General features: G+C 34.1%; 1 protein-coding gene and 1 long non-coding RNA gene across 3 annotated transcripts; both read left to right on the forward strand.

Moving 5' to 3' along the window:
* The first annotated feature begins 1,238 nt into the window (after positions 1-1,238).
* LOC112031968 (uncharacterized) lies at positions 1,239-3,018 on the forward strand. Its single transcript, XM_024064670.2, has 3 exons — positions 1,239-1,983; positions 2,090-2,415; positions 2,512-3,018. The coding sequence occupies exons 1-3, from the start codon at positions 1,239-1,241 to the stop codon at positions 3,016-3,018; spliced, it is 1,578 nt and encodes a 525-aa protein (XP_023920438.2).
* A 5,140-nt stretch (positions 3,019-8,158) lies between these two features.
* LOC136063374 (uncharacterized) lies at positions 8,159-16,791 on the forward strand. Of its 2 annotated transcripts, XR_010625052.1 has the most exons (3): positions 8,377-8,617; positions 8,837-9,340; positions 16,624-16,791. It is a non-coding gene; the product is annotated as an uncharacterized LOC136063374 (long non-coding RNA). The 2 variants fall into 2 exon arrangements; XR_010625051.1 differs by lacking the exon at positions 16,624-16,791 and having other exon boundaries at positions 8,159-8,617; positions 8,837-9,917.
* Positions 16,792-20,253: the final 3,462 nt, after the last annotated feature.

The raw sequence follows: 20,253 nt of genomic DNA on the forward strand, positions 1-20,253 counted from the left end.
TGATGCCCTATTCCCTACCTCTTTACCTTTAAATCTGCCCTATGCACATAAAGAATCTATTGATGCTATTTAGATGAGCAGATTGTTTCTACCATAGATGGAGGAGTTCACCGTTTCCTAGTTCGGTGGCGAGGGCGACCAGATTCTTATTGCACATGATTACTCAAGATGAGTTACAACGACTGGATCTTGACTTGCTGGAGTACTATCAGAGCTCTTCAAATTTCCACTCGACGGGGTNCCCACAAACCACCAAAAAAAAAAAAAAAACAAAAGAACCCACGCAAGCCATCAGCCACCAGCCGCCGAGCCCCACAAATCAACACTCAGCCACTACAGACCCATCAGCCACTAGCCACTAACACCATCTTCACCCCTAACCACCGCCGCTGAGGAAGTCGGCCACCGCCGATGCAAGACCCAAGACCAGCAACTACCACTCCGCCGCAGTCTTCCCTATCTCGCGCCACCACAGTTGTCGACCACTAGCACCGCCATCCATCGCCGAGCCGATTATGTTGTCTCTTTTAGTTTTTGTGGTTTTCTTTTTAAGTCTGTACTTGAGTTCCTTTTAAATTCCTTCATTTGAGTTTCTTTTTAGTCCGTGTCTATTGCTTTTTATTATTTTGCAAAAAAAAAAAAAAAAAAAAGGAAATAAATTATTGTTACTGTGACAACCCATTGTATGTATTGGGCCTTAAATAGTTCTCCACAGGTCCATTTGTCCAAGTCAGATCCATTCATGTGAGGAGCCAAGCCCGTGACTATCTAGTGCAATAAGTTGGCCATTGACTAGGGTGCAACACTTACTCTCTTTTGGTGGGTTCAATTTTGTCTCATTGAAAAATATTATCTTTATATTTTTTATGTGCATATCCCACCATTCCCCACTAGCCTACCCATTTTGTGCTCAAGCTAGCTATTTTATTATTTGTGCTTTCTTTCAATACCCATTCTAAAATTCCAAAAAAAAAAAAAAACAAGTTTCTTTGAAATATCTAATTCTCATTATTAATTGTGGAGCTTATTGGAATTTGACTTTTATTCGGGCTATCTCTCAATATTGTGGACACTGTCATTACTTGACTGCAATTTATTCATTTGATTCGTTGATCTAGTCTCTACATGCACTCTTGCTTGACCTTAATTTTACATTGAGAATTGGTTACTTGAATTTTTGGGAATCTCAATTGCATTCATAAATATAGTGTTGCATGCATCTACATGGTAGTCGCATCATGTCAAACCCTGAACATCAATCCACTTACAAGCCTAGGTCCTCCTTAGAGCAAACCATAGAAGACCTAGCAAAGAGTGTCCATAATTTACTGGATAGGGTAAAGCGAATTGAAGCATCTCAAAGAAAGACCATTAACCATGAAGGAGATAACATGCTTAGGCAAAATAACCACGATTACTTTAATAGGGCTCCAAACTTTGAACATGATCACTATAATCATAATGGCCCTAGGGATTATGATGATAGGATGTCCAAGGAAAAGATAGAAGCACCCACCTTTGATGGCTGCCTCGACCCATGGGTTTTCACTGATTGGTTGCGTCAAATGGAGAAATTCTTTAACTATTACCATTGGGCTGAGAATAAGAAAGTGAGGTATGCTAGGATGAAGTTAATTGGAAGAGCCAACCTTTTCTGGGAGGACCTTGAGGAAACCCTTAGGCGACAACATGAGCCTCTTATTACTGATTGGCTTGAGATGAAGGATGCACTCTCGAGGAATTGTCTTCCTCCAACTTATAGGAGCTCCCTTCTTGAGGAATGGGATTGCCTAAAGCAAGACACTGCTCCTGTGGCTGAATATATAGAGAAGTTCAAGGAGTTCAAGAGACAAATTCAAATAGTCGAGGAAGAGGTTGTCACGCTCAATAGGTTCAAGAAAGGTTTAAATGCTAACCTACTAGGCGAGATTATCACCCAAGGAGTCACTACCTTAGTAGAAGCATATGACCTTGCTAGGAATTGTGAGTTAGCATCCAAATCTATCTTTTGGTGACGTTCTGAACTCCGGAGTGTTCCCACCAACCCTTAACCTTTTGGTAGCAAATCTAGACTTTCCTTACCCCCAAGGTCAACCCAATAGCACCCTAATAGAAAAAGAGGACAAGGGAAAAGGTGTGGTCAATGAGTCTTTAAGGTTAGGCTTTTGCTTCCAATGCTTCAAATGCAATGGGGTTGGACACATCGCAGCTAGATGTCCCTCTAGGACCCTTGTCATTCAAGAGGATGATGAAAGGGTAAAAGATGTTGAGGAGTTGGTGTATGATCCAAATGTTGAAGAAACCCAAAATGTTGAGGCAAAATGGGAAGATGATCCTAACTACCTTGCATGCATTAGAGCCATTTCTCCCTGGGTTGATGACTTCAAGGACTTTGGTGTCCCTAGAGTGAATGTGGTAAGATGTGCTTCGACAGAGTAGAGAGACACTGATGATTGGCGAAGGAGTGCCATCTTCCAAACTTACACTAAGTGTGGAGACAAAACTTGCCAGGTTATTATAAATAGTGGGAGTTGCATTAATGCGGTGTCCTCTAACGTTGTTTCCCGCCTAGACTTGAAATTGACCCCTCACCCTAACCCATATAAAGTTTCTTGGGTGGATACTTCCTCCATAGCCATAAAAGAAAGAGTGTGTGTCCCACTTCAATTCCTCACTTACAAGGCTGAAATATGGTGTGACGTAATTCCTATGGATGTAGGGCATATTATCTTAGGTAGGCCTTGGCTTTATGATCTAGATGTCGCCCTTCATGGGCGATCCAATTCTTGCTCATTTATGTTTGAAGGTAAGAAGATTGTGCTCAATCCTTTGAAACCCAGGCCAATCGACATGAGCAAGAAGACAGAATCACCAAAAGTGAAAGGCCTGAACATCTTAAGCCCAAAGGCATTTGAAAGGATAGCAATTCAAGAATCCATTGTGTTTGTCTTAGTTGCCAGGGAACTTCATAGAGAGACCCGTGAGGAGCAACCTGAAGAAGTGAAGTCAGTGCTCTAGGAATTTAAGGACGTTTTCCCTAAGGAACTCCCTGATCATTTACCGCCCATGCGTGACATACAACATGCCATAGATTTTGTGCCCAAAGCGACCCTACCTAACTTGCCTCAATATAGGATGAGCCCTACAGAGCATGCCGAGTTGCAAAGGCAAGTAGAAGAACTACTTAGGAAGGGTTTTGTTCGTGAAAGCATGAGTCCTTGTGTAGTCCTTGCACTCTTAACCCCAAAGAAAGATGGAACTTGGAGGATGTGTGTTGATAGTCGTGCCATCAACAAGATCACTGTGAAATATTGTTTTCCTATCTCTCAGTTGGATGACATGTTGGATATGATGGCTGGAGCAACAATCTTCTCCAAGATAGACTTGAAAAGTGGCTATCATCAAATTAGAGTTCATTCTGGTGATGAGTGGAAAACTACCTTCAAGATGAAGGATGGTTTATATGAGTGGATGGTCATGCCATTTAGATTGTCCAATGCTCCTAGTACCTTTATGAGAGTGATGACTCAAGTGCTCAAGCCTTTTATAAGGAAATTCTTAGTTGTGTACTTTGATGACATCCTCGTCTATAGTAAGTCTTTTTTTTTTTTTTTTTTTTTTGCAAAATAATAAAAAGCAATAGACACGGACTAAAAAGAAATTCAAATGAAGGAATTTAAAAGGAACTCAAGTACAGACTTAAAAAGAAAACCACAAAAACTAAAAGAGACAACATAATCGGCTCGGCGATGGATGGCGATGCTAGTGGTCGACAACTGTGGTGGTGCGAGATGGGGAAGACTACGGCGGAGTGGTAGCTGCTGGTCTTGGGTCTTGCATCGGCGGTGGCCGACTTCCTCAGCGGCGGTGGTTAGGGGTGAAGATGGTGTCATTGGCTAGTGGCTGACGGGTCTGTAGTGGCTGAGGGTTGATTTGTGGGGCTCGGCGGCTGGTGGCTGATGGCTTGCGTGGGTTCTTTTGTTTTTTTTTTTTTTTTGGTGGTTTGTGGGTTGTGGGTTCTGTGATTAGAGGCGCTCACGGATTGTGGTCATCGGCTTGGGAGGCATTGTTGGCTTGGGTGTGAATAACTCATGTGGGGCTTGGGGGAATATACGGATTGCAGGGGTTGGTTTGGGCTTATGCAAGATCTCATGGGGCAAAAACTTGAAAGGTACTGTCATCTTTGGTTGGCTTGCTCTTTTGATGGTTTTGCTTTCAAGTGGTTGTCTACAGTTGTGTTGTATGGACCAAAAACCTGGCTTTGATACCAAAACTAATGTAGGACAACCACACTATTTCAATGGAGCAATTAAACAACAATAGAACAAAAGAATAAACCTTAGGAGTTAGCACCAAAGGGCTACTTGGAGTCAGCACCAAGCAAAACTGGAGTTGTCACCAATAAAAAGAAAACACACGTTTTTTTAATAATTCTCAAAAAGCTGTCTTACAATAATCAGAAAAAGTGCTTAAATAGCTAACAATAAAATGCATAAAGAAACCCTAATTATTAATTACTTGAGCTTGCTTAATCTCAAGCCCAATAACTAATATGTAGTACGATCGCACTCAATAAATGGAATCCTATAGTAAGATATAGAAAATATACCTTCACTGCAAGGGGACTTCCTAGTGGTGATGTGTAGAACCTTAGTGGGGATTCTCACTGGGCCTTTAACCCTCAAGAGCTTGTCCTTGGCACCACGAACTAAATCCGTACAAACTATCAAAAAAAAAAAACAAAGGTCCAAACCATCGGCCTGATTGTTGCTTAGTATTCTTGTTCCAAACATACCCAAGATGCTAACCAAGTGTAAACTCTTATACAAAAAGCAATCTCAATCAGCTCAGAACTAACTCAAAAGTTAAAACCCACATTGAAATAATCATGGCAAAAAAAAAGAGACACTAACATACAAGGCATTAAAAAGACTAGGACTGAATGCACCCAATAACTTTCAATAATAAAATGCACCATGGGTCGTATCAGTATAAAAAGTACAAAAAAAATTCATCTCAAAACACATACTATATGAAAATAAACCAATCCAATAAATCAGAATTAACTTAGAAAACCCACATTAGTCTACATTAGACACCAAGAATTAATCTTCTGTCAAATTGATAATCATCCATTTCCCAAAAAACAAATGCAGCACAAAACAGTAATCAACGGCAAAACAATGTACCTGTAATAAATGGCGGCAAGTACAGTGAGGGTTCGATGGAAGCACTAGGGTTCTTACAACGGCAACTGATTGAAGAGGGTGAAAGAGATTGGATAGGGAGAGTGAGACTGCTGGAGAGTGGGGGAGAGTAAGGAAGAGTGATTGTAGAGAGCAAGGGAGAGTGTAGAGGGAGAGAGTGAACAGGCGTTGTGAGACGTTAGGTTTTCAAATTGTTAAAGCAAACTCAATTTTCTAGTTACTGAGTTATGCATGTATACACGAGCATTTTTTTTTATTGGAAAAAGCCACGTCTTCTTTGCCAGCGTGACACAAAGCTCATACTAACTCGACTATATGAATATCGATTTTTTTAGTAACTCGCTTATAGGGTAATCGAGTTTTTATACAAAAATCGAGTCTCACATTATTGAGTTTCAAAACAGGGGTATATCCCTATATAGTTTGAGAAATGGGGCAAAACGCTGGAAATTTTTGGTGAAAGGGGTTCCCTTGTACACTCTTTAATAAAGTGAGTTACGTAAGTAAAGTAAAATGAATTCTATTCCTAAAAAATATATAATAAAAAAAAAATTCTTGCTTGGACCATAAACGAATGACTCTCTCTCTCTCTCTCTCTCTCTCTCTCTCAAAATGTTGCATATTCCTTTTAAACGAGCAATCACATGATAGGTAGCTTTACGAAAAATACTGCAATTCTCCATAATCTGTAAGTTTTCACTTGTTATGTACATCTTTCTCTTTTATTTCCATTACTTTTAGTTTCACTCTTTAATTTGTTTCTATTTTGTTTCCTTTTACTCCTTATTTTTTTAGCCATTTAGAAATCTATGCTAATAATTATTGGCTAAATTATATTTGAAATCAAATTATTTGAGTTAATTAGATAGAATTATCTTCATTAAGAAGCTCATAGAAATTAGATTTATATTAACCTTTTATAATTATTACAATAAAATGGACTATATTTTGATAGGCTAAGAATGTATTGACCCCTTTGATAAAATTGATCAATTAATTAGCCAAGTGAATTAATTAGATTCAATTACATGCAATAAGCGTGGTAGCACAAACAAATTACCAACTAAGTTAAATGCAGCTGAAAATAAATTTAACACAGGTGATTTGTTTACAAATGGGGAAAACCACAGAGGCAAAACCCCAATGGGTGAATTTAAGGTCACCACTCCAGATAATTCACTACTATCAAAACAAGCGGTTACAAGTAAAAGGAATCTCAATATCTAATACCAACCTACAGTTGAATCTTTACTCCAATACCCAATTGGACTTATGATGTAACGACAATCTCTCCTTTCAATGCATGAATCCTAGTACGTGACTAACCAATGATGCACAGATCCTAGTAAGTAACTAACTCCACAGTAACCCTTTGATTGATGTAGTTGATTTGCAACAGCTTTACATAGAAACACCAATAAGATCTTCAATGTTGGTGCAAGAGGTTTTGCTTGGTTACAGAACCCAAAGACGCATAAGAAACGCAGCAAGAACTCTTTCTTCTGTAGGAGGAGGCTAGGGTTTCAAAAAGAAAATCTTATGAAGCTCTCTAGGGTTAGGTTTTTCTTTTTCCACCTCTTTTAAATAGGGGCTTAATGGGCTCTCCTATTCCTAATAGGTTCATACAAACCTTGAGCTTTCTTAGTCCAATAAGGATTATACAAACCCACAAACCTTGGGTTTTCCTAGTCCTATAAGGATTATACAAACCCATAAACAAATAGCCTTTTAAGACTTTGCTTGGTTACAGAACCCAAAAGCGTACAAGAAACGTATCAAGAACTTTTTCTTTTGTAGGAGGGGGCTAGGGTTTCAAAAAGAAAATCTTATGAAGCTCTCTAGGGTTAGATTTTTCTTTTTCCACCTCCTTTAAATAGGAGCTTAATGGGCTCTTCTACTCCAAATAGGTTTATACAAACCTTGGGCTTTCCTAGTCCAATAAGGATTATACAAACTCATAAATCTTGGGTTTTCCTAGTCCTATAAGGATTATATAAACTCATAAACAAATAGTATTTTAGAATAAAAACGTTGTTGGCTATAGTCTGAATCCTGTAAGCTCGATAGATCGAGACATGTGTCAAGATTTAATGAATCTCGACAGATTGAGCTTCTGTTGAGGAGGTATCGAGACTTGCAAATTGCATTTTTCTTGAACAGTTCTTGAGTAATCTTCATGTCTTCAATTTAACCACTTGTAATGATCATCTTGGACCTTCTTAGATTTACCCAAATACAAGTAAAGTGTGTTTTGTCAAAGGATATGCCAATTATGTAAAATTATGTCCTTAACAAATTTAATAGACTAATTATGCAATCTAAAATGAAGTCTCTATAAGAATGTTCTACACACACACACTTACTTAAATTAAGTTTTATACTTGCGAGTTTGTTTACAAATACATAATTATGAACTCATTTGCTAAATAAACAAACATAAACAAATATATTTTTGAGTTAAGCTTGAACTATTCCTAAATTGTTGGGTTCATTTTTTATGAATGGACTATTGGAGGAGTCCAAATCTTCTGTCTCATCAATTGTGCTCCACTTCATGCTCCACCAATAAAATTTGGACAACAAGCCTCTCTCATTAAATGAGATAACTCTGACTTTAATGAGAGAGGCTAGTTGTCTCATTTAATGAGATATCTCATTTAATGAGAGATGCTAGTTGTCCAAATTTTATTGATGGAGCATGAAGTGGAGCACAATTGATGAGACAGAGGATTTGGACTCCTATTGGAGGGCTTGTTTTCTTGTATGGGATTGAATGATGCATTAAAAGGAAGAGAGAGAGAGAGATTCGGAGTAGATATTAGTTGGGTTCACTTATTGACAATATTGGATTTTGCGGATATTGATTAGCTCGGAGATATGGAACATGTAACTTCGTCAGCTTTGTTTACTCTATTCTTAAGGCCTTTGTTCATGATGAAGCACCAGCATTTGTTATTGGGAGCATCCTAAAACTAAAACTAAACCGCTCTCACACGCACCATAACAGGAAAGCAGGCCGCAAAACTAAAACTAAACCAACATGTGGATCCCACCTTCAGTCCGCGTGAGAATCTCCAAGGCAAAGTTCAAGAAATTTTCTCCATTCCATCCTATACCAAGGGCCACATAATAGACCTAGACTTTAATAAATTGAGTTAAGTAAGTCAAAAGTTAAAAAAAAAAAAAACTTGACTATAAACGGAAGACTCTCTCCCTCTCCAGCACAACACTGCAAATTCCTCTGTTTAAACCAGCAATTACGCAAATATAGACTTGACTATAAACGGAAGACTCCCTCTCTCTCTCTCTCTTTCGCACAACACGCTGCAAATTCCTCTATTTAAACCAGCAATTACACAATATAAGAGCTTCACCGACGATACAATTATTACTGCTATTCTCCAAAATCTGTAAGTTCTTACTTTTTACTTTTAATTTTTCGTATAAGTATCTGTAAGTTCTCACTTGTACGTGCTCTTTTATTTCTTCTCTTTAGTTTTACTCTTTAATTTCAATATCGTTTCCTTTTACCCCTTATATATTTATTTTTACTTGAAATCTAATTGAATGAAATTTTGGTGAGTGTCTATAATTCTGTATTGTGATTCAAGATTTTTTTGTAAACTTAGATTGGCTTTCATGGATACAATAAGCCCATCTTCTTCCTCTTCTTCTACCCATCAGTGGAAATATCATGTATTTCTAAGTTTTAGAGGTGAGGATACGCGCAACAATTTTACAGACCATCTATATGCTGCCTTGAATCAAAAGGGTGTCTACACCTTTAGGGATGATGAAAAACTTGAGAGAGGAGAACCTATTTCACCTGTGCTTTTAAAAGCAATAGAAGACTCACTATTTGTTATTGTCGTTCTCTCAAAAAACTATGCATCCTCATCATGGTATTTGGATGAACTTGTGAAGATCATGGATTGCAGGAAAAATATGGGGCTAATAGTTCTGCCTATTTTTTATGACGTGGAACCATCTGTGGTGCGAAAACAAACAGAAACTTATGCACAAGCATTTGCTGAACATGAAAAACCTTCCAATGAGAATTTAAAAAAAGTTCACATGTGGCGAGCTGCTTTGACAGATGTCTCCAATCTCTCTGGATGGTCTTTGAAGGACAGGTAATTGCTACCAAAAACATTATTTCCACTGAATTTAAATTACCATTTGCATCGAATTACTAGATCTATATTGTAACTATTCGTTAGGATATGATTCTAAAGCATTTGACATGACAACAAGGGGGGCGGTCCAATATTGGACTGTATACTTGCTATAATAATTATAATAATACAACGATGGGGCAGTTCTTTTATATTATATTTTATTTTGATTAATACTACTTAAAAATCCATGCATTACACGGTTTTAATCATAAACATATAAAATATAAATTTTATTTGATAAATAATAATTATATGAATGATCAATTATGTAAATCTTTGTGAATTTATATTTGTTTGTTAAATTTTTTGAACTTTTTGAGTTTTTATTGTTTTAAGAAAATATTAATTATGCATTGAATCACCTAGGGTAAACCCAATGTGTAATTTGTAAATTTTAGTAAATCAAAACATAAATTATAATAAATAATCAAAAGACCAAACAATTATTCGAAGTCTTGGTAATAGATAAGATAATGGATAATTTCATCTGATTCGATGTTGTATATTCCTTTGACTTTCTTTTAATATTTTTTTTAAATATAAAAATAAAGATAATATATGTTCATAAATTTTAATTTAAATCTTGAACAAAGATGTAAAACTTGCACCATTTTGATCATGAAATTAGGTCAGAAAATTATAGAATATGTAATTTATTTGAGGAGAAATAACTAATGTAATGAGCATAATTATATAACTTCATAATTCTAATATAATGTTAACTTTTTTAATTCTAATCTAATATATTGACGGTCTCACAACAACATTTGTAATTACTTGTAACAAAGTGTTTGCATATTGTAAGTGAAACACTCCGAAGATTTGTGTTAAGTATTATATGATTCTCATCTTACTAATTTACCAGAATGCAGAGTTCAACAAATAATGTATGAACTCGATACATAAACAAAAATAAAATGCAAAACTCTCCATAATGAATTTTACTAACTCCATCACTCAAATCCATTACACATTACACAACTAAAATCTCCATAGAAACTAAAATTGTTTAAAAAATTGTAAGAAATCATAAAATAAATATGGCCTGACTTTGATTAACACGAAATAAAAGAGAGGGGAGCAAGGGGCAACAAGGTAGAAAAAAAGAAGAGAGAGATAGCTCACAATTTCTCCATTGCTAATGAAGAGCATGCCAAAATGGACAAAATTTAAGTACAGTATTTTAAGTGTTGTTTTTTAGGATTATCACTTAGGATTCTGTCATGGGACTATTTAAGAAAAAAAATACACTTTCATTTTATGATAAAAAAATCACATGGCAGAATTTTAAACAGAATCTTAAGCGGGAAGCCTGAGGAATAGCACCTAAGTACTGTACTGTACTTAAGTTTTGTGCTAGATTGGTATCTCAAATATAAAATTGAAATTGAAATTTGAAATTTGATTTGGTTTGACCAAGATATTTAAGTTATAATTTGGTGATCAAATAAAGAATTTGTAAGTAAAGAATAAACATAAAGCATATAAAATATTTAAGAAAAAAAAATTGTTTATTAAAAAATAAAATCAAACGACAATTCTCAAATGTACCCAAAAAAAAAAAAAAAAAATGCCTAGAGGTAGAATTGTGTGAGAAAAATGACTCGCTATATCTAGAGTGGTCTTTAAATTTGTATACATATAGAAAGTGCGTACGTCTTTCCATGATTAATGATCATGATTACAATCTCGATTTTCTTCATAATTGCTTTTAGATAATCAATTTACAATTAATTACAAAATTTGAATAACAGCATTCTAACTTTTTGCTTTTGCCTCTTTTTTTTTTTTTTTTTAGGGTGTTTTGCCTCTTAACTTTGTAAGCTATGATCTCTATAGGAAATTTATTCAGTGGCCTCGTATCACATGTTAAAAACAAAGGATTGGGAAAATTAAAAAAAAAAAAAAAAAAAAAAAAAAAGGAAGGAAGAAAAGAACAGAAATTCACAAGCACACAGCGGAGGATGCTCAAGTGAAGAGAAGAATAGAAATTCACTTAAGGTCTTGAGCACTGCATCTAAAACTTTCAAAGAAAGAAGTAAAGAGAGGTTTTGAACTGTACAATGCCAACTTTGAAGCACTTTACGTGGAGGAGGTGCTGCCAACGAATTCTTGGAAGTTGAGCACTTTCATTTTATATTAATACTCTTTAATTTTCTTTATTTGCTTTATTGGTTTGTCTGCCCACCGAAACAAGAGACTCTGGTTGGGAAAAAATATCCAAGATATAATAATGGGTTAAAATGAAAAAATATCATAATTTAAGTTACATCATAACTTAAGCATGGTTTTGTAACATAACTGTGAAAGTTATGATATGAAAAAATACATTTGAAAGATAGATTTTTATATTTAATTAGGTTATTTAATTTAATTTTTCTATTTATACTAATTTAATATATTTAAATAATTATAAAATTAATTATGACATCATCACTGTTCGACCTTAAAAACCTTGAACCTCTCTTTTTTACAGTTCAATAAACGGTCCGGGTCTGAAAACCATGCTTAGATTTACCTAAATACAAGTAAAGTACGTTTTGTCAAAAGATATGACAATTACATAAAATTATGTCCTTAGCATATTTAATAGACTAATTATACAATCTAAAATGAAGTCTATATAAGAATGTTATACACACACACTTACTTAAATTATGTTTTATACTTGTTAGTTTGTTTACAAATACATAATTATGAACTCATTCACTAAATAAACAAACATAAACAAATATATTTTTAAGTTAAGCTTGAACTATTCATAAACTGTTGGGTTCATTTTTTATGAATGGACTATTGGAGGGCTTGTTTTCTTGTATGGGACTGAATGATGCATTAAAAAGAAGAGAGACAGATTTGGAGTAGATATTAGTTGGGTTCACTGATTGACAATATTGGATTTTGCGGATATTGATTAGCTCGGAGATATGGAACATGTACTGCGGGGTTTACATGCTTGTTAATTAGAGATTGAGCTTGCTTGGTCATTGGCGTACCATGTTCATGTATGCTATATATGATTGATTTGTCATGTTGGCCAAGCCAGTCTTGAATATAATAAAAACAGTACTGCCTAAGCGTGCATGCCTAGCTGAGTCTGTTAGGCTGATGATCGATGAGTATTCATTACTCAAGAATGTAAAGTCGTCAGCTTTGTTTACTCTATTCTTAACCTAGATTTTAATAAATTGAGTCAAGTCAAAAGTTAAAAAAAGAAAAGAAAAAAAAAAGACCTGACTATAAACGGAAGACTCTCTCTCTCTCACGCACAACACACTGCAAATTCTTCTGTTTGAACCAGCAATTACACAAATATAGACTTGACTATAAACGGAAGACTCTCTCTCTCTCTCTCTCTCTCGCACAACACGCTGCAAATTCCTCTATTTAAACCAGCAATTACACAATATAAGAGCTTCACCGACGATAGAATTATTACTGCTATTCTCCAAAATCTGTAAGTTCTTAGTACTTTTTATTTTTAATTTTTTGTGTTAGTATCTGTACGTTCTCACTTGTACGTGCTCTTTTATTTCCTCTCTTTAGTTTTACTCTCTAATTTCAATATCGTTTCCTTTTACCCCTTATTTATTTATTTTTACTTGAAATCTAATTGAATGAAATTTTGGTGAGTATCTATAATTCTGTATTGTGATTCAAGATTTATTTGTAAACTTAGATTGGCTTTCATGGATACAGTAAGCCCATCTTCTTCCTCTTCTTCTTCCCATCAGTGGAAATATCATGTATTTCTAAGTTTTAGAGGTGAGGATACACGCAACAATTTTACAAACCATTTATATGCTGCCTTGAATCAAAAGGGTGTCTACACCTTTAGAGATGATGAAAAACTTGAGAGAGGAGAACCTATTTCACATGTGCTTTTAAAAGCAATAGAAGACTCACTATTTGCTATTGTCGTTATCTCAAAAAACTATGCATCCTCGACATGGTATTTGGAAGAACTTGTGAAGATCATGGATTGCAGGAAAAATATGAGACTAATAGTTCTGCCTATTTTTTATGATGTGGAACCATCTGTGGTGTGAAAACAGACAGAAACTTATGCACAAGCATTTGCTGAACATGAAAAACCTTTCAATAAGAATTTAAAAAAAGTTCACACGTGGCGAGCTGCTTTGACAGATGTCTCCAATCTTTCTGGATGGTCTTTAGAGGACAGGTAATTGCTACTAAAAACATTATTTCCACTGAATTTAAACTACCATTTGCATTGAATTACTAGATCTATATTGTAACTATTCGTTAGGATATGATTCTAAAGCATTTGACATGACAACAAGGGGGGCGGTCCAATATTGGACTGTATACTTGCTATACTAAATATAATAATACAACAATGAGGCAGTTCTTTTATATTATATTTTATTTTTATTAATACTACTTAAAAATCCATGCATTACACGGTTTTAATCAGAAACATAAAAAATATAAATTTTATTTGATAAATAATAATTATATGAATGATCAATTATGTGAATCTTTGTGAATTTATGATTGTTAATTAAATTTTTTTGAACTTTTTGAGTTTTTATTGTTTTAAGAAAATATTAATTATGCATTGAATTACCTAAGGTAAACATGTGTAATTTGTAAACTTTACTAAATCTAAACATAAATTATAATAAATAATCAAAAGACCAAACAATTATTCAAAGTCTTGGTAATAGACAAGACAATGGATAATTTCATCTGATTCGATGTTGTATATTCCTTTGACTTTCTTTTAAATATTTTTTTAAATATTATTCAAGATAATATATGTTCATAAATTTTAATTTAAATCTTGAACAAAGATGTAAAACTTGCATGATTTTGATCATGAAATTAGGTCAGAAAATTATAGAATATGTAATTTATTTGAGGAGAAATAACTAATGTAATGAGCATAATTATATAAATTTATAATTCTAATATGATGTTAAGTTGTTAACTTTTATAATTCTAATCTAATATATTGACTGTCTCACAACAACATTTGTAATTACTTGTAACAAAGTGTTTGCATATTGTAAGTGAAACACTCTGAAGATTTGTGTTAAGTATTATATGATTCTCATCTTACTAATTTACCAAAATGCAGAGTTCAACACATAATGTACGAACTCGATACATAAACAAAAATAAAATGAAAAATTCTCCATATAGAATTTTACTAACTCCACTCAAATCCCTTACACATTACGCAACTCAAATCTCCATATGAAACTAAAATTGTTTAAAAAATTGTAAGAAATCATAAAATAAATATGGCCTGACTTTGATTAGAAAAATGATATGTCCACAACATTTTTACAACAAATCCTAAGTGGCAAGTTGTTATTGGTTGTTATTGTTGGGACAAAAAAGTAATTTTAGTATTAGGTTCAAATTTGAACCAATAACAACTAATCACCTATGATTTATTGTGAAAATGTTGTGGATATAACACCTCTCTTTTGATTAACACAAAATAAAGAGAGCGGGGCAAGGGGCAAAAAAGGCACAAAAAAGAAGAAGTGAGAGATGGCTCACAATTTCTCCATTGCTAATGAAGAGCATGCCAAAATGGTATCTAAAATATAAAATTGAAATTGAAATTTGAAATTAGATTTGGTTTGACCAAGATACTTAAGTTATAATTTGGTGATCAAACAAAGAATTTGTAAGTAAAGAAAAAACCTAAAGCATATAAAATATTTAAGAAAAAAAAATTGTGTATTAAGGCTGCGTTTGAATCGGTGGTAAATGATTTCAGGAAATCATTTACCACCTGACCCATGCGTTTGGCTGGCAACGGAAAATTCATTTTCCGGAAAATATGCTTACACTTTGACCGAATTTTCACCCTTGACCCGGAAATCATTTGAAGTCCTTATTTTACCTTCAAATGATTTCCGGAAAAGAGAGAGAACGCACCACAGGAGCCAAGAACGCAAAAAAAAAAGAGAAACCCAGAACAAAGAAAAAGAGAAACCCAGAACAAACGGACCGATCCAACGCAGTCCGTTCACGAGCCTTCGACTTCGCCGGCGCCACGAACCGACGAACCGACGAACCGCGCCATCGCACCTCGAGCTCCGATCGCAGCACCTCGCCATCGCACCTCGAGCTCCGGTCTCGCACCTCGCCATCGCACCGCGCTGATCGCGCCATCGCGCCATCGCCATCGCACCTCGATCGCGCCATCGCACCTCGTCGTCGACCCAGACCCATCGCCTCCTTCATCGCGCCATCGCTCCAACGCCGCTCGACCCAGACCCAGACCCTCGATCGCGCCATCGCACCTGGAGCTCTCTCTTCCTCGATCTCTCAGTTTTTTTTTTTTTTTTTTTTTTTAATTTGATTGTTGTTGTTGTTGTTTTTTTTTTTTTTAATTTGATTGTTGTTATTGTTTTTTTGGATGAACTGATTGTTGTCGTTGGTGTTGTTGTTGCTGGAATTTGGAATTTGCTGTTGTTGTTGTTGTCGTCGTCGTTGTGTTGTTGCCGGAATTTGCCCGGAAAATAGCATTTTCCTAATATAACCAAACACATAAAAATATTTTCCACAACAATTTTCATAATACACCCAAACACTTAAAATTATTTTCCTTTTCCGGAAAATAACATTTCCGGAAAATACATATTTTCCGGAAAACGTTTTACGACACAAACACAGCCTAAAAAATAAAATAGAACGACAATTCTCAAATGTACCCAAAAAAAAGCCTAGGGGTAGAATTGTGTGAGAAAAATGACTTGCTATAACATAGAGTTGTCTTTTAATTTGTATACATATAGAAAGTGCGTACATCTTTCAATGATTAATGACCATGATTGGAATCTCGATTTTCTCAAAAATTGCTTTTGGATAATCAATTTACAATTAATTACAGCATTCTAACTTTTGGTTTTTGCCGTTTAACTTTGTAAGTTATGATCTCTATAGGAAATTTATTCAGTGACCTCGTATCGCATGTTAAAATCAAAGGATTCGGAAATTTAAAAAAAAAAAAAAAAAAAAAAAAAAAAAAAAAAAAAAAAAAAAAAAAAACTGGTTTTAAGAGCAACGAATTAAGCAGTAATTGTAATTGGGGGATAAGAACAAAAGATTGAAAAAAAAAACAAAAAAAGAACAATTATAAAATAAAAGTTTATATGAACAATCAATTTCACCTTCTTCTTCTTCTTCTTCTTCTTCAACAAGACCAATCTCATATATTGCATGACCAATACCACTTCGACTTCCATTTTTAGATGACCAGAGATCTTGTTTTCATGCTTTATCTTTCACGGCCTTTGAGATGGAGATGGTAATGAAGTGTTGGATACGTATCTTAGTGATATGGGAGAATGAGAAAGCATGTACATTTAGGGAGATCAAGCAATTGTAATGGCTGATCATATATATCAAGTATTAGTCATCAGTTATCTATATATATATATATATATATAAAACCGAAACCTTTGAAACTCTCACAATTTTCACATCATCATTTTAATTTATAAAAAAAATTTAATTTTTTAAACTAGATAGTAAATACTACACGAAACCTTTGACAAACCCGACTATAGCCTATAGGTTTTCTATGAAACACAAAAACAAATCTCTTCCGGAAAAATATTGAAAACCCCAAACACCCTCCCCAATTTTCTTCTCTTTTTCCCACCCATGACATAGCCACCGTTGTTCGTTGCCGTCACTATCGGCCACCATAGCCATCAAGTTTGTATCTTTGCCAATCTCTCTGTTTAACTTCATCCCGATAGTTTTAGAAAAACCCCAATGCATTTGGTAAATCCTTCAATCCATGGCCCTCTACATCTAAATACTAACACACAAAAAACCCTAGCTAATACATTCTAAATCATCCTAGATCATATTTTAAAAAAAAAAAAAAAAAAAACAAATTAAACTATATTACTATGTCTATGCTGTGCACTCGCACCGCCAATTGCTCACCGCATGTCCTCCTCTCAACTCCAGCTCCAGTCCAAGCCAGCACCATTGGTATATCTCTCTCTCACGCTTTGTTTAGTTACTGTTAAGTGGACTACTGTTTTTGTTGTCTTTCTTTTGACTTTTGAGAAACTGTATGCTATATAAACTTATTGCTCTACTTTAACAATTTAAGTTACTTGACTTCTAAACGTGTGGCTGTCTATTGATTTCATTAAAAAAATAAAAATAAACTTGTGGCTATCAAGTTTAAAGTTTTACTGTGTTTTTTTTTTTTTTGAAAGCTTCAGACTATGTACTAACTTAATGCAAGGAACTTGCTAATATGATAGCAAGACAACACTCCAAATTTTGTGTTGTAAGCTCTTTGTCTGGTATTAAAAAAAAAAAAAAAGTTTAAAGTTTTACCGTGTTTTTTTTTTTTTTTTTTGAAAAGTTTTACCGTGTTGTTGAGAGAAAGAATGTTATATATAATCTATATAGTATATAATAGGCTATAATATATATGTATATATAAAATGGTTAATGTATTTATACAAGGGTATGACTTTTGAGATAAATACAAACAATTACTTAATAATAATTTGATTGTTCACACTCTTTTTTTTTCTTTTTAAATTAGCTATATACATGAAAACCATTCACAATTTGTGCATATTCTTTATAAAAACAAATGTTCAAGTTTCAAAAGCTATTGTCAATCATCTTTTCAAAATGCTAAAAATGTATTTGTTGAACCCCTAGAAAGCCTAATGTTTGGCTTTACATCAAGCTTTACATCAAGTTTGTTTCAGTAAACAGTAGATTTAGCAATAGTGTTTATTGAAATTATTGATAGTGTATGATTTGCAAAATAAATTAGAGCAAAAAGTGGACTTGTGTAGTGAGGCTGTTGTATGTTTTTTTTTTTTTTTTTTTTTTTTTTTTTGCAAAATTGAATTGAATTTTGGCCTTGAGCCAAGTAAACATACAAAGGTTGCAATCCTCTTTGCAAATAGTTTCTCCATTGTCTTTAATGTTGCTTTAGTTTCCAACATTACACTTTTAACGTAACATTACACATTCTTTTTCTTTCTCAATCTTTTTTTCTTTTAAATTCTTGGTGGGCAAATCAGTCTTTCACGAATTCTTTTAGCTTTTTTTTTTTTTAACGTGAGGTTAGTTAATTATAATTTTATTTAACTATCCCGTGCATCGCACAGGTTAATGACTAGTTATGTTTAAAAACAAGGGTTTGACTTATTTTCAGTACTTTTTTAACTAGATGTCTCATTTTGTTTTAAATACACTATGACAAGTGGTAGTGGGTTTTAATCTCCACATTTTATTTAGTTAGTGAGTGATGTTGCAATTTCTCATTAAAATAAAAGAAATTTCAGTTAAAAAATTATTGCAGGTAAACTAAACCCTAAAAACAATTGATAATTTCAATATTTATAATGCAAGTTATAGGCAATAATGGTTGATGACTTCCGTATATGATGAACAGTTTTAGGTGAATTAAAGTGAGAAATAATCATTATTACAAAAAATGGTGGGATTGATAACTTCCATATTTATAGTGTCTTCCTTTTTGAAGAATAGTTGTATGAGTGCAATGACTAAACAAATGGAAAAAAAATAAAAAAAAAAAATAAAGAAAGAAAGAAAGAATGAAGGATTGGACAACCGTATATAGAAAAATAAAAATGGTGTTTCAAAGCTACTAATACATATTTATAGTCATTGTACTGATCGATGAGTGATGACTTCCATATTTGGTGAACGGTTTTAGGTGAGTAAAAATTATAATAACTACTGAACATTTAAGTGCATACATTTTTTAAAAGATAATTACATATAAACTCAATTCTTAACATTTTTTTTTTACTAGCCCATCATTTTATGATAGGACAAAACGTATTGACCCTTGTGATTAAACCAATAATTAATTAGCCAAATTATTAATTAATCAATTTAACATGCAATGCGTGGTAGCACAAACAAATCACCAATAAACTAATTATGCAGCGGAAAATAAATGACATGGTGATTTGTTTATGAATGGGGAAAAACCTGACGGTAAAAACCCCACCGGTGATTTTCAGGTCATCACTTTCCAAACTCCACTATATCATAATAAGCGGTTACAAGTAAAGGAATCCCAAGTACCTTACTAACTTACAGTTGAACACTTACCCAATACCCAATTGGACTTGTTCTGTAGTGACAGTTACCCTTTTCATGCACGGCTCCCAAGTACGTGACTAACCAATTGCATGGATCCCAGTACACGACTTCAATCACCAACTAGAAAGAGCTGTTGGCTGCAAAGTTCTTCAGTTCATCCACGATAAAGATCAAGAAGATGCTTGGTCACAAACCCAAAAGTGCACATACACAACAAATTCTTCAGAAGAGATGAACTAGGGCAAAACTTTGTCTCCGATCACAATTTGCTTGAACAGAGTTTGCTCAATGCTTGTGCAACTTGTGAACACTTTGACGGCCTTTAAACAATCCTTTTATATGCCAAGATTTAGAAGAAAAGAAGGCCCAAAAACACATCCACGGATCCCAAGAAATCATATCAGAAAATCTGATTTTATAAATCTCGACAAATAGAAGCTGTTGAGCGGCTATCGAGCAAGATGTCGAGCTTTAATGATCCAGCGCTTCTTCAGCTTGTTTTTTTGACAGACTTGATGACTTCAATACTTGATCTTGAAACCTTGTTTCTTGAAGTATTAAAAACATCTAGAACTACCCAATTACAAGTTGAGTGCATTTTGTCAAAGGAGCCAATTATATAAAAGAATGACATATGTTCTTTAACAAGTGAAACCACATATGTCCTAACAATCTTCCCCTTTGGTAATCCATGACAAAACCACAACAAACAAATGAACATATGAGAGAAGTTATAACTCAACTCATATTCACTTGTT

Source organism: Quercus suber, unplaced genomic scaffold (genome assembly GCF_002906115.3).
Source record: "Quercus suber isolate HL8 unplaced genomic scaffold, Cork oak 2.0 scaffold_518, whole genome shotgun sequence".
NCBI classification, from domain to species: Eukaryota; Viridiplantae; Streptophyta; class Magnoliopsida; order Fagales; family Fagaceae; genus Quercus; species Quercus suber.

Excerpts from the sequence above, each read along its gene's own strand:
- LOC112031968 (XM_024064670.2), top strand. The coding sequence starts at position 1,239 with ATGTCAAACCCTGAACATCAATCCACTTACAAGCCTAGGTCCTCCTTA. Across the intron at positions 1,984-2,089 it reads ATATGACCTTGCTAGGAATT|GTCAACCCAATAGCACCCTA; the intron begins GTGAGTTAGCAT and ends CTTACCCCCAAG. Across the intron at positions 2,416-2,511 it reads GTGTCCCTAGAGTGAATGTG|GTTATTATAAATAGTGGGAG; the intron begins GTAAGATGTGCT and ends AAAACTTGCCAG.